The 25,171-nt window shown below is 36.4% G+C and overlaps 1 protein-coding gene across 1 annotated transcript in view; it reads left to right on the top strand.

The window, feature by feature from the left end:
* LOC120542097 (polypeptide N-acetylgalactosaminyltransferase 10-like) overlaps positions 1 to 25,171 on the top strand; it is a 106,838-nt gene that overhangs the window by 28,057 nt on the left and 53,610 nt on the right. Inside the window, exons 5-6 of the mRNA XM_039774256.1 lie at positions 5,934 to 6,119; positions 13,534 to 13,717. Of these exons, the coding sequence (XP_039630190.1) occupies positions 5,934 to 6,119; positions 13,534 to 13,717 (370 nt within the window). The remainder of the gene's footprint in view (positions 1 to 5,933; positions 6,120 to 13,533; positions 13,718 to 25,171) is intronic.

Here is a 25,171-nt window from a genome sequence, read left to right as displayed (position 1 = left end):
TCCGTGTGAAATAAAAGATTTATTATTATACTGTCAAAAAAATCTGAATCTACAATAATCTGTTTATGTTCGCATTATTCAATGCTCAAAAAAAGACTTGCACAATTCGGGACCATGCGCTCTGAGAATCTGTGGTCCCGCAACAATTAAAGCCACTACAAGTTTAATTTGAAAGGAACCACAATTCAGTCAGATTTATATTTATGATCATAGATTTATGCAACATAGAATTGAAAGAGTTAAATGATCAAACATATATTAGAAATTCTACAGCCAATAATGGATACAAATCCATACGTCCAAAAGTATCGCACTTTACAAAAAAATTATCTGAAAAACACGGAAAAAGAAGTTTTTTTGGATTTCTATATGAATCTGAAAGATCATGCTCCGCATATATAATAAACCAACATGTGACGGTAATAGTTTTGAAAGACAGAGTTATCAGAGACAGAGTTGATATTTGTGTTTATCAAAAGCAAACTGCAAATCGTCGCAAGTGGCAGATCCGGGAAATGACTAGTGCAGAGTGCCCGCATGGGGGTTGGGGAGTGAAGCGAGCAAAGGGGCAGAGCCCCCTAGTATAACTAAATTTCCTGTGGGTTCGATAAAAAGGCACTGTCTTAATTTGAGAAATTGAAGGTTAAGGTGTTACATGTGAGCAATTATAGTGCCAAGGACTTAGAACTTGGAACTTCTGCATAGCCTAAAACTCACAAATGAGAGACCATCTCCTAGTCTTGCATTCCTGAGGAATAAAAAAAATTGAAGAGGGTGGTTATAGTTTACATGCTAGGAATGAAAGGAATGATGTCACAAATCATTATTTCTCAGGAGGAAAAGGAAGCCAAAGGACATAAAGCTTATAAGTACAATGTTGTGTTATTGCTTGGGGGCAATGCTAAAGATGAGCCTTTTGCTTATCTGAGTTCCATTTCAAATTACCCAGAGCATTAAGAGCACAAATAAGCAAAGCTTACTTGTTAATGACACAGTCTAGTAGGAGTGCTTGGTTAATTTAAAAATGTTTTGGGATTATATTAAAAATTATTTTAGCCCTTAACAGAAAAGCTTCTTTAATTATCAGTAATGTTCTGGGCATTCTGCAATTGTTGAATATGGTAGTAATGTACGCATTCTGTTTTTAGCTCCTAACACAAGCTGTTTTTATAACCTTTAAGATGTATTTACTTGCAGCTGGTGATAATTGCTTTTATACAATTAAGCCACAAAACTGATTAAGTAACAGTCATAGAGTTGAGAAAAAATATGCCATTTAAATACCAATTCAAAATATTGAAAATGCTTGGGACAGACTAATGGTATTTGGAAATGAGTTCAGCATCATGTTATCCATTACATGTTCTTGTCTTTACATTAACTCTTCTGTCATTTAAGCCTTCTGCATGAGATTACAGTGCCTCATACACATTCTCTCCATCAGGTTCTTTAAACCTAAACTAAGCTGTTAGATTCAGGATGTCTTCACAAATTGCCTTTCTCACATTTTCAAACCGAGCATGCTTTAATAGTCCACATTTGTTTTTGTCCTTGTTACTTTTAAAATTTTAATATTCGTAAATTACACTCAAATGTCAAACCAGTATGTTACAAATGGACATATTGATTCATCTTATAGAGCTATTTAAATGTCACTTTTTTTTTTTTTTTTTTGCATAAAGTTTAAAATATGCAGAGCTGCTTCTTGGCTAGAAGTAGGGATGTGTATGGAAGTGATTTCCTCTAACACCAGTGTTAATCTGTGAAAGGTTATTGGTGTCCTCCTTTGCACTGTCATACATTTTATTTAACCTGATTCATCTACATTTAGTGCCACAAGGTCCAGAGCCTGGCCTCATAGCATGAGCCACAAAGCCATCTATGGTAAAACAATCGAATGACATACCTATAATTAACATAATTTTAAGAAATTATTGAAGTTCATAATCACTTATCTGTCCATTCACAGTGCAAAAAATGAAATATAAGGAGGTGAAAGGTCCCCAATAGACCCCAGCTGTTCAGCTGGACCTTTCTCAAAGTTTTTATATCCAGCCATTGAATTTTGTTTAAAATATATTGACTTATCAAAACATTTTTTATTTAAAATTACTTGATGAGATTTCTTAAAATAAATTTTGATTAACCCATTGGCAGATATTTTTTTTTTTGCTAAATAAATGCAAAGCAACTGCTGTTTCAAGTTTTTCTTGTTTGTTTTCTTTCTGGTTTTTGCATATCCTTTTTAAGTGTGTTTTACAAATTTACATTGCACAGGAAAGAAACCATTCCCCCAGGTTGCTAATCTTTTCTGTTTCCAACTGTTAATACAAATCGATATTCAGCCAAGCCGGCCTTAATTAAACTTACCAACTAACCAAAAATGTTTGTCATTGGGATTTTAAGTCAATTAGAGTATGTGGATAACATTTTTGCAAACATAGGCCAAACTCCACTTACTGTGGCTGAGCTGGAAGTTGAATCCTTTGGAGCTGTGTGGCAGTAGTACACACACAGTTTTATTGTTCTGATTTGTTCTTTTTAATATCATTTTTTTCTGCTTTTTTTAAATAAAGAATAGCATGGTATTTATTCCATAATATCCCTGGAACTATAAAACTTAATCTAGTAACCCAATGGAGTAACTTTACACCTTCAATTATTTTAGAATTTCCTTGAGCGATTATACTGACAGGTATCTACTTCTTTTGTATATTTAGAAACACCATATGTATCAATAAACTGCTGGATGGCATCTTACTTCCATACTGAAAAAAAACAGTAAAGAAGGTAACAGATGGCAGGGTTTTAACTTTAGAGCCTTTCTTTTGGGACTGAGATAGAGGAGATGGAATGAATGAATTTCTATAATTTATTTGAAAGGCAACCATTGGAGAAAATAATGGATAAAGTTAAAAAGGATAGTCTGTCATTCATTGCTAGGAAAAATGCATGAATCAAGTTTAAGCATCATTTGAGCTACAGCTATTTTCTTTTAATGCAGTGTTTCTTAAACTTTGGGTTGTGGACATGTTTTTAATGGTTTGCCATACTGTATGTCTATGTAGTAAAATAAGTGCAAGCTCTCTGTCAGGTGGATATATGTAACCTGATGTTCGGCATACTTTTTATTGTGGCAGTATGTGAAACAGTTGCCATTGATGCATCATATTGAGCTGTATTCTGTGGCACAAAAATAAAATAAGTATTCCAGTCTCCCATCCTATCAAACAAGCCATCTGAGAAGACTGACAACATGCACACATATAAGAAAATGGGGAGAGAGTAGAAAATGACACAGACAATTTGCGACTGTGGCACTAGATTCAGATGTCGAAATAAGAATAAGGATATCCAAGCACTGTAGTAGCATATCCACAGATAAAAGTTGAACAGTATTGTGTGTATGAGTTATTTAATGAGACACAAGTATAAGTTCTAATAAAAGGTATAATACTACAGCTTTCACTAAAGTTCACTATGTATATTGATATTTTGGATTGACATCATGATCTGAAGTCATATACACTTAGGTTTGACAAACAAGCCTTGAGTTTCCGAGTTCGATCTTAAAGGGGGAATTCCAGTTGAAAATTCCAACTAAAAAGTCAAATTCTGATTTCCCTCTTCTAATGGAACACAGCGATTAATGCTGTTAAGTGATCATGAAAAACTGGTTGGTGCTTCATCACGTGTCACTGTTCTGCCATACATTTTAATCTAAATTTGTTAGCAGAGGGGCAAAGAAGATGTCCCATTAAATCTAAGATGCCTTGGCAAGGAAGACTTTGTTTTTTGTTATACTGTTTAAAAGTGGTCCCGCTACAAGTGTTCTATAAAATAATTATCCTTTAAATGTTAATCAATGAACTTTTGAAACCTGCATTTTAATTTATAAAAAAATATTCCTGAAGATGCTTTTGTTTTAAAAATGTATTTTAAGGTTAAAGCTTGCATATTTATACAAGCCCATAAATATCAGTCATTGGTTCCTCTTTTATATTAATATTTAACTAATTTTCATGAGAGGTACCAATAATTCTGAAGCTGATTGTGTTAGGGAAGGTCTTTCCAAGCATTTGCAAGCCACAGACCTTTGTGTGAGTGTTTACGCCAGTTATCAAAAACCATAAACTTTTATTTTATTTTTTCCTTTTGAGTTTTTGTGTTCTTTATAAAATGCCATAAGATGGTATACAGTGCATCCGGAAAGTATTCACAACGCATGACTTTTTCCACATTTTGTTATGTTATAGCCTTATTCCAAAATGGGTTAAATTCATTTTTTTTCCTCAGAATTCTACACACAACACCCCATAATGACAATGTGAAAAAAGTTTACTTGAGGTTTTTGCAAATTTATTCAAAATAAAAAAAACTGAGAAATCACATGTATATAAGTATTCACAGCCTTTGCTCAATACTTTGTCGATGCACCTTTGGCAGTAATTACAGCCTCAAGTCTCTTTGAATATGATGCCACAAGTTTGGCACACCTATCCTTGGCCAGTTTCGCCCGTTCCTCTTTGCAACACCTCTCAAGCTCCATCAGGTTGGATGGGAAGCATCGGTGCACAGCCATTTTAAGATCTCTCCAGAGATGTTCAATCGGATTCAAGTCTAGGCTCTGCCTGGGCCACTCAAGGACATTCACAGAGTTGTCCTGAAGCCACTCCTTTGATATCTTGGCTGTGTGCTTAGGGTCGTTGTCAACTGTGGGACCTTATATAGACAGGTGTGTGCCTTTCCAAATCATGTCCAATCAACTGAATTTACCACAGGTGGACTCCAATTAGGCTGTAGAAACATCTCAAGGATGATCAGGGGAAACAGGATGCACCTTAGCTCAATTTTGAGCTTCATGGCAAAGGCTGTGATTACTTATGTACATGTGCTTTTTCAGTTTGTTTTTTTTTTAATAATTTTGCAAAAACCTCAAGTAAACTTTTTTCACATTGTCATTATGGGGTGTTGTGTGTAGAATTCTGAGGAAAAAAATGAATTTAATCCATTTTAGAATAAGGCTCTGTAACATAACAAAATGTGGAAAAAGCAATGCACTGTGAACACTTTCCAGATGCACTGTATGTTGTAAAAAGTGCTTAATAAAATTGTTTGTTAGACTGTTTTCTTAGGGGAACTAGTATTTTCATATTCACTGTCATTTAACAATCTCTAATAAGAGTATACATTTTCTGCAGGAAATCTGTTTCTTTTCCTCTCTTTTGGCCATATTGACAGTCAACTGTCTTGACAAGCAATGCTTTTTATATCTGCAAAAGTATGTCCCAAAGTGGAAGGCAACTTTTATTAAATGCAGTGATATATCTATATTTATCAAAATGTTAAACCCCAAATATTTGTTTTTCTGTATTTAAAACTGCATTATTATAAATGTCTGCCAAGAAAACTGCAACTTTTTCCGCCCTATCATTTTAAGGCATCCTCTTGGGCCTTACACTTACTTTACTCTGCTGTAATGAAATAAAAGTAATGTTTAAAATAAAGTAATACATTCTGCTTGGAATGATTGACACACTAAATGTGGATATTGGAACAAAACAGAATGTTAAATTAAAACTAGTATCATGAATTGTTTCAAATAAAAATGTTGACTCCTTGCCTTTCTCATTGGAATCCGTTATATAACTTGGTCATAGCATTAAATGTTGAGGTCTTCTGTGTATTTTGTAAAAGATAGCAGATTTGTTTTGCCTTTAAAGAGAAATAACATTTTGTGCAAGTTTTTGTTAATACTCAATGAATATTTTCCTTTTTGATGTGCAGAAAAATATTTTTATTCATAGTATTTTTTACAGAACTTGATACAGCTTTTAAGATTTTACACCAGAACAGTCGAGCTCTCTGATTTCTAGTTTAGTTGATATTTCTGTACAGTCAGATGCAAATAAAACCTTGTTTTACTTTCAAAGATCATTTGAAGATTACTCTTGAACAATACATGACCCGTCTCCCGAAAGTAAGGATTATCCGCACCAAAAAAAGAGAAGGTTTGATAAGAACCCGACTGCTGGGTGCTTCAGTGGCTGTTGGAGAAGTTATAACATTCCTTGATTCACATTGTGAGGCCAATGTTAATTGGCTGCCTCCATTGCTTGGTAAGTGGCTAAAATGAGACTTTGAAATTGACAATAAAAACTGGGTGTGTTTAGTTTGAAGTTTGTGGAGGGCAAATAGTTTTCTGCACAGTGTATTACTATTATGCTGCAACTGTTGTGACTTTATATGCACTGAATATTTTATAGGTTTTCACAATGAAAATTACAATGACATGATTTTTGCCATTTTAAGAGCACATAATAACCAAAATGTTTGGTGTGTGTTGCTGTGGGTGTCTGCACAGTAAGAACTATTCACATGCATTTTTTGTAGTTGTGGATAATGGTTGAAAGTTGTATTTTATTGTTAGTATAACAGGTAGGCTAGCTTATCATGCAGCTGCTCAAAGCTATTATGGTAAAACACTGTTTGCTATACATTACCTACTATCTGTACTTTCAAATAATGACTAGAATGCTCAAATGTTTTTAGGGATAATATGCAACTAAACAAGTTAAAAATGTATTTAACTTTGTCTGCAGTGTTCTGTCTGAAAAGGTTTTCAATCAGTACTTTCAATCTCAACATATAAAGTATCCTGGTAAAGTCAAAAGTAGAGTTGTGCTTGAAAGTTTGTGAACCCTTTAGAATTTTCTATATTTCTGTATAAATATGACATAAAACATCAGATTTTCACTCAAGTCCTAAAAGTAGATAAAGAGAAACCAGTTAAACAAATGAGACAAAAATATTATACTTGGTCATTTATTAAGGAAAATGATTGAATATTACATATTTGTGAGTAGCAAAAGTATGTGAACCTTTGCTTTCAGTATCTTGTGTGACCCCCCCCTTTGCAGCAATAACTGCAACTAAACATTTCCGGTAACTTCAGATCATTCCTGCACACCCGGATTGGAGGAATTTTAGCCCATACCTCCGTACAGAACAGCTTCAACTCTGGGATGTTGGTGGGTTTCCTCACATTAACTGCTCACTTCAGGTCCTTCCACAACATTTCGATTGGATTAAGGTCAGGACTTTCACTTGGCCATTTCAAAACATTAACTTTATTCTTCTATAACCACTCTTTGGTAGAATGACTTGTGTGCTTAGGGTCATTGTCTTGCTGCATGACCTACCTTCTCTTGAGATTCAATTCATGGACAGATGTCCTGACATTTTCCTTTAGAATTCTCTGCTATAAATCAGAATTCATTGCTCCATCAATGAAGGCAAGCTGTCCTGGCCCAGATGCAGCAAAACAGGCACAAACCATGATACTACCACCACCATGTTTCACAGGTGGGATAAGGTTCTTATGCTGAAATGCAATGTTTTCCTTTCTCCAAACATTACGCTTTTCATTTAAACCAAAAAGGTCTATTTTGGTCTACTCCGTCCACAAAACATTCTTCCAATAGCCTTCTGGTTTGTCCACGTGATCTTTAGCAAACTACAGATGGGCAGCAATGTTTTGTTTGGAGAGCAGTGGCTTTCTCCTTGCAACCCTGCCATGCACACCATTGTTGTTCAGTGTTCTCCTGATGGTGGACTCATGAACATGAACATTAGCCAGTGTGAGAGAGGCCTTCAGTTGCTTAGAAGTTACCCTGGGGTCCTTTGTGACCTGGCTGACTATTACACGCCTCGCTCTTAGAGTGATCTTTGTTGGTTGACCACTCCTGGGGAGGGTAGCAATGGTCTTGAATTTTCTCCATTTGTACACAGTCTGTCTGACTGTGGATTGGTGGAGTCCAAACTCTTTAGAGATGGCTTTGTAACCTTTTCCAGCCTGATGAGCATCAACAACTCTTTTTCTGAGGTCCTCCGAAATCTCCTTTGTTCGTGCCATGATACACTTCCACAAACACGTGTTGTGAAGAGCAGACTTTGATAGATCCCTGTTCTTTAAATAACACAGGGTGCCCACTCACACCTGATTGTCATCCCATTGATAGAAACCACCTGACTCGAATTTCACCTTCGCTAATCCTAGAGGTTCACATACTTTTGCTACTCACAAATATGTAATATTCGATCATTTTCCTTAATAAATAAATGACCAAGTATAATATTTTTGTCTCATTTGTTCAACTGGATTCTCTTTATATACTTTTAGGACTTGAGTGTAAATCTGATGATGTTTTAGGTCATATTTATGCAGAAATATAGAAAATTCTGAAGGGTTCACAAACTTTCAAGCACAACTGTACATTGATTTTTGGTATATCCAGTTTACTTTTTTGTCATAAAACATTTTGAATAAAATATTTAAATCTAAATTAGTATACTTCTGAGTTTATAAACCTAAAGTCATTTTTCCAAATCTAGGCATTTTCATAACGTGTTTATCTGTTTTGTTAGAAACTACAGCAAAATGTTAAAATCTTTTTTTTTTTTTTTAATTGTGTAGCGTATAAAAAAAATTCTTCATCTGATTCAACTAGAATAATGTCATAATAGCTAAAATTAGAAATATAACTATCAAGCTTAATAAACTCTTTTTACATGTTATAGAATCATTAAGATAATGGATGTACTTCCTGAACCAAATTAATTTATGGTGTTGTAATTGTATCCATGAGATATTCACAGTTGTAATCAGTAAGCTTGCTACTAACTGTGTCATTCCTTTTCAATTGTAGTGTGCCAAAACTGTTCTAGTAAAAGATGAGCCACTCATGAAAGTAAGGGGTTTGTCAGTATTAAAGGCTTGCTGTGAGTGTGCACAAATTTCCTGTAAGTGGTAAGCTAAGCACTGAAGAAGTTAGTATATGAACTGCAGCTGAGAAACTGCCCTGCTTGCACAGCTCTCAGCAAATCAGAAGTGATTTTTTCTAAACAGTTTGTTTCATCTTATAGTGCAATCTACAGAAAAGGCAGCAAGTTATCACACATTTAAATTTTTTATTATACACAAGTTGTGTTTATATCTCTCTACTAGCAGACCACGTGCGCTTCGCTACAGTCGCTGTAGTTGGAATAATTATATATCTACATGAGACTTATAGAGCTTCTTTATATACAACATTTTTGGTTTGTCCTCCTGGAGCCAAATATATAAATTCTCTCTATGACTAATTGGTGAATATGCTACATAAAAAATAGAAACAGGAAAAACGGCAACACCGCCCTGCACAACAGTAAATGAGATGAAGTTAAAGTCTACTTAACACTAAAGTACAAAAACGAAGTTGAAAGTAACAGTAAACCGCAACACCACCAGGAACACCGGCACACTGCGTCTACTAAACACTAAGAGACACTAAGTAGAAACACTAAAGGAAAAAATACTATTCAGTAAGTATTGTGTCTAGTAAACAGTAAATCAGTAAAGGAGAGAGGACTAAACACTAAGGAAAAAGAACGGCAAGACCGCTTCAGCTGGGGAGCTCGGAGCGAAATGAAGTGAATGAAATGAGGTGAATGGGAGGGAAGATGATCACGTGACTCCCCCCACCTGCCTTAACTCTCAATCCCTCCACAAACACAGCCTCTCGGATCCCAACTCTCCTTTATATGTATAGATTATAAAAAAAAAAAAACATCGTGGAAGGAGACAAGATGTGATTTTTTTTTTGGAGAGACACTTGTACATCCCACGAGAAAGTAATTTGACCACCCAGAGCCGGAAATAAAGGACAAAGAGTAGATGACAAAATAGAACATCATAAAGAAATAAAAAATGTTGGCGTGGTACACATGCAGAGCAAGTCAGAGATAATGGAAGTACTAAAATTCGAAAGTCTCAAAAAAAGGATAGTAAAGATCGCAAGCAAACGGAAATTATTACTCGGTGAAATAATGGAACAGCGAAAAGAGATTGAATATATTGTTTGAATTTAAACTTTAAGGCAGAGATTAATTTGTGATGCCAGCGAGAATGAAAAGATTCCAAAAATGTTGGTGTGGTATGAAGTCCCGTGAGATGGATACTTTTAACATGAGATTCCTTCAAGGCATGCCCTACTTACAACTATTTTCAAACAAGACCACAGTCATCTAAACTCAGTCGTGTGAATGCTTTTGTCAGACACACTTTCTGCACTCTCAGCTCTAAGTTCTATCAGGACAATAATTTTATATGTTCTAGATGACACGTCAACGGCAAAGCGAAGAAGAAAGAGCATGGGCAAACATTCGAAAAGTTGTTTTATGGATTAGAGAGAGAATGAAAGCGTTGTCATTCTCAGGCAGTTATACGTTGCATTGTCACGATGTAAGTCCAAACACGAAATTAAAATTCAATGCGATCTTGAAGAAAAGTTAATTCCAAATATTGTTTGTACTAAAGTTTTAAAGTAAAATTTAAAATAATGCATATGTAGCAATTCCCATGAAAATAACAATCTCTTTAAATTGTATATCCGATAAACCAAACCAGGGGGGGGTGGGTGAGCGAAGTGAACAGGTGCTATATATATATTTTTTAAATTGGCTGCCTAAGGTGGTGGCTGTTCACTCTTTGTGCAGAGGATAAGAATGCAAGTTTGGTGCTGGCTATTCAAGACCATCCCTGATGAGAGTGCACAATACACCAGTTGATTCACTATACTGGGTAAAAATTTTCTTCAAGCATGGATTTTGGAAATTAAAAAAAAATTCTATCAGTAGGCCAAAAAACTATTGGGAAATGTGTGAGCATGTTTAAACTTAAATTAGAAAATGTGTACATTTTTGCATGCTAAAGGAAATGGGGCAAAATGTGATTTTTAATGTCTTAATGTGTAAGGAGTTGTATGTGAACAGTGTGTAATAATGAGTCTACCACTTTAAAATTATTACCCAGATTGATGTGGTGTCCAGTCAGATTGGCGAGTTGTTGACAACAGAAATATGGAACAGGTTTAAGTTGTGTCTTGTGCTGTTTCTGTGAAAGAGAGTGGCATGAGTAAGAACATGAGTGAGAAACTACTTTTAATCAGTTCAGGAAGCGTAAACACTATTGACTCTATTTAAGTAGCAAAGTTTTAAGAAGCATTTAATTGGATAAGAGGTGTATTTGTGTGGACAATTCAATAATACATTTGTTTTAAAAAAATATATATACAGTGGGTACGGAAAGTATTCAGACCCCCTTCAATTTTTCACTCTTTGTTATATTGCAGCCATTTGCTAAAATCATTCAAATTAATTTTTTTCCTCATTAATGTACGCACAGCACCCCATATTGACAGACAAAAAAAAAAGAATCTTTGAAATTGTTGCAGATTTATTAAAAAAGAAAAACTGAAATATCACATGGTCCTAAGTATTCAGACCCTTTGCTCAGTATTTAGTAGAAGAGGCAAGACACATGACAGCCCGCATGGAGTTTGCTAAAAGACACCTGAAGGACTCTGAGATGGGGAGAAATAAGATTCTCTGGTCTGATGAGACCAAGATAGAACTTTTTGGCCTTAATTCTAAGCGGTATGTGTGGAGACAACCAGGCACTGCTCATCACTTGCCCAATACAGTCCCCACAGTGAAGCATGGCGGTGGCAGCATCATGCTGTGGGGGTGTTTTTCAGCTGCAGAGACAGGATGAATGGTTGCAATCGAGGGAAAGATGAATGCGGCCAAGTCCAGGGATATCCTGCACAAAAACGTTCTCCAGAATGCTAAGGACCTCAGACTGGGCCAAAGGTTTACCTTCCAACAAGACAATGACCCTAAGCACACAGCTAAAATAATGAAGGAGTGACTTTACAACAACTCTGACTATTCTTGAATGGCCCAGCCAGAGCCCTGACTTAAACCCAATTGAGCATCTCTGGAGAGACCTAAAATGGCTGTCCACCAACGTTTACCATCCAACCTGACAGAACCGTAGAGGAGCTGCGAGGAGGAATGGCAGAGGATCCCTAAATCCAGGTGTGAAAAACTTGTTGCATCTTTCCCAAGAAGACTCATGGCTGTATTAGCTCAAAAGAGTGCTTCTACTAAATACTGAGCAAAGGGTCTGAATACTTAGGACCATGTGATATTTCAGTTTTTCTTTTATAATAAATCTGCAACAATTTCAAAGATTCTTTTTTTTTGACTGTCAATATGGGGTGCTGTGTGTACATTAATGAGGAAAAAAAATAATTTAAATGATTTTAGCAAATGGATGCAATATAACAAAGAGTGAAAAATTGAAAGAGGTCTGAATACTTTCCGTACCCACTGTACTTTAGTTCTAAAGTATATACAAATTATTTTTACTGATATCTCTCATATCCCATAGATTTTAATTGTTCCATGATAGTTAATTTTTGGCCATATTTCCTTCTCCTAGTCCCTGATACTTACTTATGTTCTTGTCTGCATACTCTGTTGACTATTTTCCTGTCAAATGTTTTACTGTTCCTAAACTGGCCTGGTATTAGTGCTTCTGAGGTCATTATGCCCAGAGCTGCTTTTGGTTTGCTTTAGCTCTTCCTCATTCTTAGGTAGAGGAATAGGTACAGAGTTTTTCATATGTTAACATTAGTTTGTCTTGATTAATCAAGGGGGCAGCTAAAATAAGTTAATGTACAAGGGAGCCTGAGCCTTTTACCATGCATGTACACACATTGTATAGGAAATTTAAACATTTTCAAGGAGTTTTTTTTTTTTTTTTTTTGTTTTCTTTGTTAATCAGAAGGGCTAACTACTGGGTAGGAAACAGATTTGATCTGCCAGTGGTGTTCCACTGTTGATTCAATGCTGTGATTTAAAATCAGAGCTGATTGTCAAGAATATTATGTATTATGTTGAGATTTCCTTTGTTACGGAAAATTCCAGAATATAGTAGCTTATTTGTCCTGTGATTCTATTTCCTTGGTTTTTGTGTTTCTGCTGCTGTATGCATATGAATTTCCCCATGCATTAGTAAAGTTTATCTAATCTCATTTATCTCAAATATTCACACATTTGAAGTAAAACAAGAGCTAAATTAATGTTCCCAATTTTGTCAAGTCTCTAGCTTCAGGTAACTTCAACCCAGGAATGAATGATCATTGTTTTCAGTAGCTAGCATTCTTCCAAATAAATGTACCTGATGACATTGCTTCACATAAATAGTAGGGTTTTTTTTTCTTTTTCTTGTTCAGCAAAATAGAGATTGCACTGTCTAGCAAAGGAGTCAGAAATGACAAAAGGAAAGTCCAAGCAGAGCAGGAACAAGACCAATTATTGTTGTACACATCTGCTGGTCGGAACAATGTGGTTCCCTTGTTAATTGTAATAATAATGGGCAAAGACATATCAGATATTGTATTCTAACCATAAATAGTATCATGTTATGAGAATTGTCCATTGTTAAAAGCCTAGTTAAAATCCTTGAAAACAATTATCACTTTTAGTAATTTATGCACATTATAACTTTATTCAATACTATTAGCTGCTTTTAGTGAAATGTGATCTGTTAACATCATTTTATTATTATCTTCAAATAAATTTGGTTGTAATTTTATGTGTTTAATATTTCATGCATGCTTACTTTATTGTTTTATTTAATTTTAGATAGAATTGCCCAAAACAGAAAGACAATTGTTTGCCCAATGATTGATGTTATTGATCATGATAACTTTGGATATGAAACCCAAGCTGGTGATGCAATGCGTGGTGCATTTGATTGGGAAATGTACTACAAACGAATCCCAATTCCTCCCGAAATACAAAAGTCAGATCCAAGTGAACCTTTTGAGTGAGTATAAGACTAAGCTTTCTTACACAAGTATTTTTATCTAGCAGATGTAATATTCTTATTAATTTATTAGTGTTCATGTTGTCATATTAGTTTCTAGTTTTTATTAGGTAGTTCTATTAAGTTTTCTTAAAATAGATCTTTAATAATTTAATTTGTTAACCATAAACAGTCCAATTTCAAACTGCTAAGTTCATATTTTAAGTCAATGGCAGAAACCATAAACATGATCAGAAAGATGTAGTGTCTTTACTATATTGCTTTTACTAATGTCACAAAAGGGTAAAATAAAACTAACTTCACTACATAACAGAAGTACCATGATTGGGGAGAAGACAGAATTAGTAAAAAATGTGAAGAAGTGTACACTTGTTATCTATTGCTATTAGAAATAAATTACATTGTAAAAAGTTTATATTGGATTAAGTGGGTCAAAGAATGGTATGCTACAAATATATTGTATTCTTGCTACACTTAATTGGTTATCTAGCAATATTTGAACAAACAAACCTTGATATTTCTAGTATTATTAAAGTAGTTGCCCACCTACTTGAATAAATTAAGTTTAGTTATCACATTTACTTTGTGGCTTGTAGAAATTTTAAGTTGGTTTATATTGTGTTAAGTTTCAAGGCCTTGATGGTCCATTGTTCATTCCTTTTTCAGAATCCTTAATTGCAACTTAAATATAGCTGTAGTAAAGCAATTAATAGAATAAGAGAGTTGTGTCTGGCATGCTTATTCTAAAATTTATGTTAATGAATTCTTACCATGTTTTAAAACGGTTTTATTTTAATAGACTTGATCATAAGAAGTACTTTTTTTGGCCCAGAGTATCTTAAGAGTTATATATATATTGAACCAAGAAAAATTAAGAATTTATTTTACGGTGGCTGGAGTGCCAATCCCACCACCAACCCCCAAGTTTTCCCTGTAAATTGGAGGACCTGCTTGCAGGGCTGGATACAGATTAACGACATACCCAGGACTAAGCAATTGCAGGTTAAGGGCCTTTCTCAAAGGCTCATGTCACTTGTTGCATTTGGGTCTCAATCCAGGTGATTTGTCATGTGGTAGGTGCGGCAGTGCACTGTCACTGTATGCTTCCTTCTAATTTTAAGCCTTTGTCCATATTTTAGTACTGCTTTGTAGCAATTAATGGCTTCCATCTCTCCTTAAGAGCATTATGTAGACAAATCAGAGGGAAAGAACTTGCAAAAGGAAAAGAAAATCTTGAGGAAAACAATTGTTGACCTTTAAACATTAGAAAACAAATTAGAACATACCATTTAATTATCTACCTACTTTATTAGACCTCTTTGGCCACACAAAGATCATTTCTGGGCAGAGGAGCACAACATGCTGTTGTCAGAATTACAAATTGCGTGTCTTTTCACAATCCTGTGATTGTAATCATCCAAAGTTTCGATGTTGAGATTTGGATGAATCTCGATGTTTTAGACCTCCCTGAGTTTCTCGTATACAAAGTGTAGGGAAAGTATTTTTTTTTTTATTATACTTTATTAATCCCCAAGTAAATTACTTGGTTTTTCACATACCCCTTGGGGTCAGAGCACAGGGTCAATCATTGTACAGCTCCCCTGGAGCAATTGAAGGTTAAAGGCCTTGCTCAAGGTCCCAGCAGAGTAGGATCTCTTTAGGCAGTGATGGGGATTTGAACCGGCAACTTTCGGGATACCAGTGCAGATCCTTCCAAAAATTCTGTTTCGAGATTTTGATGAATTTTAACGTTTTAGACCTCCCTGAATCTGGAAATACCATGTTTGGCATTACGTCTGTATGTGAGTACGTAAACACGTTGACTTGAGTATGCTTTCACTTACATCAACCAAATTTTGCATACAAGTATTTTGTACAAAACATAGATGTCTATCAACCTTTGGCCTATTTCCGTTAACCAGAAGTGGTACTTTACTTTTATTCATGCAGCTGCAGAGTCTGATTTATTCAACTTTACTTTTATAATAATTGTTCAATATATTATTAATTTGATTTGCTGTTGATGGTTCAGTAATGTGCATAATATAAAAATGTGCGGTTTACTCCTCAAATATCCATCCCCACATCCAAGTATATGTGAAGTCTAGTGGAGACCACTCATAATTTTTGCTATTAAAGGTGTTTAGTTTGGAATTATAAAAAAACACAGTGTAATAAATTGCTTTGTGAAGTTATTGAAGGTAAAAGTACTTGGATTTTACAATGGAAAATGTGGGATCTCTTTAAAAACCTTTATTTTACTCGTTAAGAAAAAAAAAACACTGAATGAGATGTGCACAAAAATGTATAATTAAATGGAGTGAGCACATGAAATTTAAAAATGCAATGGTTAGCCATTGTGAGTCAGCAATTACATATGTGTTGTCTTTCCTTGGTAAGGCTTTATTTATCTACAATTGGCACACCTGTTTTTCAGTATGTTACATTAACAACTTTAAAATTAACTTTAACAGCTATACAGTTTCTGCCTTTAGTTAAGGAAAATATGTGTAGCTTTATATTTGTACTGTACATTAAAATATGCCAATTACAAACAACATTAAATTCACCTGCCTAATAGTGTTTGGGTCCCCTTCATGCTGCTAAAACAGTTCTGATTCAGCAAGGCATGAACTCCACAAGACTGTGGCAGTTGTCCTTTGGTGTATGGCACCAAGATGTTAGCAGCAAATCTTTTAAGTACTGGAAGTTGTGAGGTGGGACCTCCATGGATCAGACTTTTTTTTCTAGCACATCCTGCAGTTGCTCATTTGAATTAAGATTTAGGAATTAAGGAATTTGGAGGCCAACACCTTGAACCCTTTACTTAAAGAATAAGACCATTTTTGGCAGGGTGCATTATCCTACTGAAAGAGACCACTGCCATCAGGGAATACCTTTGCCATGAAGAGTTGTAGGTAATATGCTGCAGTCTTTAGGTATGTAGGTAGGTAACATCCACATGAATGTCAGTACCCAAGGTTTCCCAATAGGACATTGCCCAGATCATAACACTGCCTCCGGCAGCGTAACTTCTTCCCTTAGTGCATCTTGCTGCCATCTCTTCCCCAGGTAAATAAAACAGATGCACCTGGCCGTTCATGTGATCTTTAAGAAAACATGATTCATCAGACCAGGCCACCTTCTTATACAGTATTTCTCCATGGTCCTGTTCTGACACTCACACGCCCATTGTAGGCACTTTTGGTGTTGGACAGGGGTCCGCTTGGGCACTCTGACCTGTCTACGGTTACACGGTCCCATACACAACAGGCTGCAATGCACTGTGTGTTCTGACACCTTTCTTTCATGGCCAACATTAAGTTTTTCAGCAGTTTAAGCTACAGTAGTTCTTCTGCGGGTTTAGACCATACGGGCTAGCCTTCACTCCCCATGAGCATAAGTGAGCCTTGGGCACCCATGACTCTGTCACTGGTTCACTGGTTATCCTTCCTTTCACCACTTTTGGCAAATTCCAACCATTTCATACTGGGAACACCCCCACAAGACCTGCTTTTTTTAAGAGATGGTCTTACCAAGTCAGCTAGCCTTCACAATGTGGTCTTTGCTAACATTGCTCAGATCCTTACAAGTGTCCATTTTTCTGCTTTGAATAGATTACCCTCAAGAACTGATTATTCAGTTGCTGGCTAATATATCCCATCGCTTGACAGGTGCCATTGTAACAAAACAATCGATTCATTTCACCTTTCAGTGGTTTTAATGTTGACTCTGATCTGTGAATTGCTGTGTTATCCTTCTATATAAAAGCGGTCGGGATTGTCCTTCCGTCCCGTGAGTGCTACGCAGGCGTGGAGTTTCACACTCGCCCTGTCCATTTTGCAGTGCACGATGGGATTTGTAGTTCCGTTTTTCCAGGTAAAAGATGAATTTCTACTCCAAACTGTGCGATATCTTCTTCTTCTTTCTTACTATATAAAAGCGGTCGGGATTGTCCTTCCATCCCGTGAGTGGAAAGCGTAGCAGTATTCCGCTTATCACAGACTTAATACTTGCAGCTTGCGGTACGAAGCAACATGCTGTGAGCAGAGTTCTGGTGCTCCCATCGTTCCCTTGCTTTTGTGCGCGATGCGTTGGAAAAATAGGCAAAATTATGTCTCTGGAAATAATTAATGTTGATGGAGTACAAATGCCTCACCGCGTAGTGAATATCAGGGGGGTTCAAAAGGGCAACCTCAATATAGAGAAAAAGTTTACATTTCATCACAGAAATAACAGAAACTATGAGTATTAAAGTAATACCGCTCAAATGCAATATAACCAAATTAATGAGTTTGTATAAAATATCAAATTGATCTACATATTGAATTGCCAATTGGTCAACTAAAAGTCGGTCGCCTTAAAAGGCGGGTCAGCCTAGTAGTGTAATATTTAAGGAGTTGATATTTGTGAAATGAACAAAATGTATTAAATGGATACCTCAATGAAATTAACATTGACTGGATTTAGTAGAACCCTGCTCTGTATGAAGGAAAGTAATAATAGGCAGTAAGTGCAGGTGAAGTGAATGTAGTTTTATATGTAATATTAATATATGTGCAGTATTCACCTGTCCCCCATCACCCTCGAGTCAAGATATGCCGAAATATTGGCAAGATGTATGTTTGTCTTAATTGTCCTGGCAATATACAAGCTATAGACAGTGTAAAGAGTAGTTCTTCATTGACAATGAAGAAGCTAGCAGTCCACCTTGATGATAATATTTAAAACACTCAAATGTAAACAGTGCAATTTTCAGGGAAATGAAAGAACAATGATCTAATCTTATGAAGACTCTTAACATTAAAAAGTACACTCTTATAAATAGAAGCATAGACATCATATTAGCAACTTTTATGTTGTGAAAGAAAAAAAAAATAAGGTATTATGACATCATCTGCAATCTTAAAACATTTTCTTAAATTAAGTTACATGGCTTTTTAAATTTCAAATCTTTAAAAAAAAAAAAGCAATTATTGCAAAGCACACAGAAACAAAAATGTTGGTAAAAGCAATGAATTTGTAACTGAGTGCTTTGGTTGGTGTATGAGTAGTAAAAAAACAGTTTATATTAACAGTCTCTATTAACCTATGAGATAATTATGAAGATAGTTTAGGCAATAAGATGCACTTTCAATATGCTCCGGTGTCAAGTTTATTTTATTTTTTTTTATTAAGACTTTCTGTAGGCTGTGTCAAAAAAACAAGTGCTTTTGGACAATTCTGACATCATCAATAATATGTATACTTCAGACTATTAACTGTTACTTTTCATATTTACTTGCAGAATCTTTTAATGTATACAGTTGGAATCAGACTCAAAAGAGTAAAATGCCCCAACAGAAGCTGATTACTATGTATTTATTGCATTATTTTATTTATTTATTTTTTTAATGAGGCAATTCATGCAAAAAATGTTCTTTACGAAAAAGTCTTACTCCCACTTATCCCCCAGTGCTGCTCACTTTCTCACACACTTTTGCTGCAGAGACCTAAAGCTGACCTGACCAGCTAAGGTTAATTGAGGCATCTGGCATTGTTTTCACCTGCATCATTAGCACTGTCACTGCAATTTAATATTCTCACACATAGAACAATGTTAAGTGTACTTTATAAAATAACACCTTTTTTAATAGATTTTTTTTTATTTTTACTTCTCTCCATAACATGCAAAATTGGAATAGGTATATTTAAGAAATTAATCAATGATTCTACGTGATATTTAAAGTAGAGAAATATTTTTCTAAAGCTTGATAACAAGTCAATGATGATAAAGGTAGAACCTTGCACGAGACCACAAAATTAAATCTTTAAATGACTTATTGCAAGAATTTAGTTTTGGCCAAAGCAAATAGTACACTTTACATTTGCCCATTTTATAAAAGTATATAAATTTATTCGGGCATGCTTATGTGATTACATCATCTTAATGCCCTCTAATAGTGGAAGTCTATTACTTAGTGCGTAAGGCACTTTGCCATAGCAATCTGAAAGCCTCCTGACTTGTGAAAGACTCTCTCACGTAATATGTACCATTACCTTGAAAGAAATACTTTAGAGGATATGACCTTGGTGTACACCTTACATGGTTTTGTAATTCTGGGACGAACACGTTCCCAGATAACAGCTAACATGTAGCAGAATGGTGATAATTTTCACTTTTTCATTGTGACAAGTGATTTGGTAGGCCGAGCAAATTATGTTCCAAGTTCATAATAAATATCACAAGAACATTGTGGCTTAACAGTAAATAATGCAATATTTAGAAGATAGATCTGCTTATTTGTAGAGTATAAATTCTAAATCTAAATCTATATTACTTTTATTTTAATAATTAGAAAACTGCTAGAATTTGACAAGTTACCATGTTTTTTTGAGAATTTCTGAATAATTGTTTTGTATAAAATCGTAAAATTCAGGATAGAAAGAAATACTGCATGTAAACTGAAGTTTATAGAGCATATATTGAAATTCTTTTTTGCAATAAAAATGAAAGTTTGAAAAAAATGTGCTTTTCAGTTCTGATTCTTTAAATTAAAGGTGGCAAGGGACTGCATTAAGTGCCAGGCAGAACACATCTTTAGTTAGGGCACAGTTATACCCACACTGTCATACTCCTGTGGAAACAGTTTAGGGTTGATGCCAAACTTAATATGCTCATCTTGGCATGTGGGTTGAAAAAAAAAATGAGAAAAACCAATACAAAAATAGAAAGAACAATAAGCGGCACAAAGACAAAAACTAGGCACTTCAATGTAGTCTTCTGGAACTGGATAACCGCAGCAGTAACCAGCAAAACAATGCCCTGTCTCATCTGTATTGTAACCCCAATTCCAAAGTTGGGACGCTGTGTAAAATGTAAATAAAAACAGAATGCAATCATTTGTAAATCACATAAACCCATATTTTATTCACATTAGAACAAAGAAAACATATTAAATGTCAAAATTGAGACACTTTCATGAAAAATATTAGCTCATTTTGAATTTGATGGCAGTAGCATGTCTCAGAAAGTTTGGGACAAGGACAACACAAGGCTGAAAAAGAAACAGCTAGAAGAACATATTACAACCAATTAGGTTAATTGGCAACAGGTCAGTAACATGATTGGATTTAGAAAGGCAGTCTTTCAGAAGTAAAGATGGACACAGGTTCACAAATCTACAAAATTCTGCATCTACATATATTGGAACAATTTCAGAATAATTTTCCTCAACATAAAATTGCAAAGACTTTGAATATCCCTTCATCTACAGTATGTAATATCATCAAACGATGCCGTGAATCTGCAGAAATCTCTGTTTACAAAGGGCAAGGCTGAAAATCAGTATTGGATGCCTGTGATCTTTGGGCCATCAGGCATCTCTGCATTAAAAATGGGCATGATTTTGTCATGGGAATCACTGTATGGGCTCAGAACCACTTCTAGAAATCATTGTATGTGAACACAGTTCTCTGTGCCATCCACAAATGCTGGTTAAAGCTCTATAATGAAAAGAATAAGCAATTTGTGAACATAATCCAGAAATGCAACTGTCTTCTCTGGACCAAAGAGAGAGGTTGAGAGTATGTGCTGATGGCGCGTTGCTGCACCCACCACACGACGAACCATCTGGATTGGATCTGGTGACACCTCAGCACAACACTGGAACAGTAGCTGGAGTGCTAAGCCTACCACCAATCCCCAAGTTTCTCTGCAACTTAGAGGACTTGCTTGTAGGACTGTATGCAGATTAACACCATACCCAGGACAAAGCAATTGCAGGTTAAGGGCTTTGCTCAAGGGCTCAGCAGAGTACAGTCATTTATGGTGTTTTTATGGGATTTGAACTGGCAACCTTCCAATTGCCAAAGCAAATGCTTAACCTCAGAGCCATCACTCTGGGGCAAATGGACTGAGGCAAAGTGGAAAGCTGTTCTGTGGTCAGATGAATTGACATTTGAAATTCTTTGTGGACAACATGGATGTCGTGTCCTTTGGATTTAAAAGGAGAGGTACCTTCTGGCTTGTTATCAGCACTCAGTTCAAAAGCATGCATCTTGGATGGTATGGGGGTGAATTAGTGCCTTTGAAATTGGCATCTTGCACATCTGGAAAGGCACTATCAATGCTGAAAGGTATATAAAGGTTTTAGAGCAACATATGCTCCCATCCAGGCGATGTCTTTTTCAGGGAAGGCCTTGCATATTTCAGCATGACCATGTTGAACCGCACACTGCATCTATTACAGCTGGTTTTGTAGCAGAAGAGTCTGGATGCTAAAATGGCCTGCCTAGAGACCTTTCACCAGTTGAAAACATTTAGCATATCATGAAATGAAAAATATGACAAAGGAGACCCAGAACTGCTGAGCAGCTAGAATCCTATATCAGACAAGAATGGAGCAAAATTCCTCTAACAAAAGATCAGCAGCTGATCTCCTCACTTCCCGGATATTTACATACTGTTGTTTAAAGAAGAGGGGATGCTTCACAGTGGTAAACATGGCCCGGCTTCCCAATTTTTTTGGTGTTGTATATAAACTCTAAATTAAGCTTGTCTGAATGAGTGACCAAACACAGATAGGTCTTACACTGACCTTCCCTAATAGCATCTTCTAGCTGCTCTTGGGGGAACTGCCAGATGAACTCAAGCCAGTTGTGACAGAGAGAGAAAGAAAGACACGGAGAATTGTTCTAGGTCTTCTAGCGGTCTGTGCCTTTTAACGATCTTTTCTACAACAAGGTTCTCCTGTTTCAGAGCTCCTCTGCCTCTCTGGCAAAATGGGCCAAGCATCCCTTTGCAAGAACCTTATTTTGGCCATGTGTATGTGCTATCTCATTCTTTGCTTACTACTTCAACTATTACTACTCATTCAAGTTAATATTTAGTAAATTAACCTTTGGCAGTCAGGAATACTTTGAGTGAGTGTGGATAGGTCTTTATTTGCTTTTGTGGTATAGCAGGTCCGTGGCTCAGAAATATATGGCAGTTTTTAAAAATAAATAATTAAGTGGCTGGCTCATTCTCTGTGGGAGTGCGAGTTCACACAGCTGCGGTGAGTTGGTGGAGTAATTAGATTGAGATGCTCCTGCACGTGAAGATACGGTCTCTCTCAATTGCTTCCTGTGGTGTATGATTGGGATGCTGCACTCATGGAGGCTTATAAGAAGAAGCAGGCATGAGAAAGGAAAAAAAGAAAGACAAAGGTCGATCAGAAAGAAAAGAAAGAAGAGGAAGAAAAAGGTGCTCAGAAAGAAACAAAAGAAAAAGAAAGTAGGTTAAAAGATAGAGAGTGGGTAGACAGCCGAGAGAGTCCCTTGAGGGAGCGTGCAAGCAATGCTCAGAGGCTGATAACCACTCTGGCTGAGTGACCCAGACGCTGGCATGTCTGATGCACATTGCTTGGTTGGAATGAGTCGCTGAAGAGAGGCAGGGTGGCTACAGGGGAATTAGAGAATCAGAGAGGCATCCTGCAATTAGTGCCGTGGACCGCAGGGGCGTGTGCCTGGCAGCAGGAGTCTGAGGTTTGTTGTGCTGCCCTGCTGGGAGCCAGAGAGGGCTACAAGGGCCCCGAGCCTAGGAGCAGTGTGGAAAGGTGGCTGAACTGCAGATGAGGCACCACCTTGGCTGCCAGGACCCATTAGGGTTAAGCAAAGGAGACGTCAGCTTTTCCAAGAGTGCACCTGGGCTCACGATTTTAAGAACATCTTCCTGCCATGTTTTAACCTCATTTTAAAGGATTACTTGTTTGATCTATTTAACCTCCGCATACACTTTCTTTTAAGTGGGTTATTTATTTAGGAACTTTGCACGGCACTTTTTGGGCACTTGTTTTATATGGGTTTTTTTTTTTTTTCCTAATAAAAGCACTGAGCACTGTTTCACCTACCCCTTGCTTTATATGAGTGTTCTCATTTGCTGGTTTATCCATGGAAACGTTATCAGCAATGCTGGGTTGAAGAGGCAACTGGTAGCATGGGGCTGACCTGCACAGTCACAGGTTTGCATATCTGGACACTAGATTTTTTTTTCCCCTCATTATTCTTTATAAAACTGCCCAAATTCTGTCATTTTGCAATGGGATTGTGAGTGAGTTACCTTTATCAAGTCCAACCATACATTCTTAATTGACCTGGTCTCTGACTCCACCACTCCAGGACATCCCTCCTCGATCACGGGGGTTGTGTTCCAGAACCCCTCACGAAAGCTGAAAATATGTTTATATGGTTATTTTTATGTATTTTAAGCCCTTATAAACTCTCCCACACTCTCTTATAAACATTTCCAGCACAGTTATACAGCATAAACCCTTTATATTCTCTTAGATATTAGGTAAGATTCATTGAAATTATGTATGTAAACACACTGTGTATATATACTGTAAAACCTAAATGTTATTTTAAAGATATTGAGCTTCTCCAATATCACATATGTTACAGCCATTATGATAGACAGGCCACCAGCAATAAATATGTACAGTGCAAGAAAAATTTTATACAGTAAAATGTGTGTACGGTTACACTAAATGTACGTACATATACTAAGTACGTAGAAAATACTCACTAACAATGACACGACGACTTGTCCGATAACGATGAGTTTACTTTTAACAAAGGAGAGTGTTACAGCTCTTCTAAAGGAGCCTCTTCAGGCGACTGTAGCACCACTGTTGTCGTCTGGAGTTTCTTCTTCCACCGAAGGCGTACTAGGTGGTGTTTTTTGCAGGTAAGTAACATTGTGATTGGCAGTTGCTGCCGCTACTTTTTGGTTTGTGTAAGGAGGTTTTTATACACTTCCGTGGCATCGTCAAGAGCATTTCTAAATTGCAAAGAACGAATCATTTGTGAGTCACATTCTTCAACCGATATCTAGAGATCTTTTGCCTTTCGTAGAATGGTCGCAAGACGCTCGAGAGTTAGGCTAGCGTCGTCTTCCTGTGCTGGGTCCTCTTGTTCCTTATCTTCCTCGCTCACTAACTCTGTCATCTCGGCCAAATCTTCGTCGCTCAGCGTCTTGAAGTGGGCTTTGAGCAGCTCAATGGCGAAACTTAACTCTTTACACAATGAAACACGTTGATGCTGAATGAGAAAGATGAGATTTCCTGGTTAATGCAAAGCGGAATTGAATTCTGCGCTCCGTCGCTGAGCCAATCAGCACCCAGGAACTTAACCGTGTGCTCTGATTGGGTAGCTTCTCAGCCATCCGCCAATAGTGTCCCTTGTATGAAATCAACTGGGCAAACCAATTGAGGAAGCATGTACCAGAAGTTTCTTGAATAACTTTTTTCCATTTTCTACCTTTTGTTTTATGTTCACCTTTTAGCTTGGATTGTTTTTGTCTTTATTGTGTAGGTTAGGCCACTATATGGATTTTACCACAAGTTGGAACTTCCAAATAGCAGTGCTTTTATACTTTAATAATTTCCAACTCATTGAATACAGACAGGTTACTCTGTTTAACGAAGTATGTAC

The sequence above is a fragment of the Polypterus senegalus genome, chromosome 13, assembly GCF_016835505.1.
Source record: "Polypterus senegalus isolate Bchr_013 chromosome 13, ASM1683550v1, whole genome shotgun sequence".
In the NCBI taxonomy this organism is placed as follows: domain Eukaryota; kingdom Metazoa; phylum Chordata; class Cladistia; order Polypteriformes; family Polypteridae; genus Polypterus; species Polypterus senegalus.
This window is presented reverse-complemented; position numbering and strand designations above follow the sequence as displayed.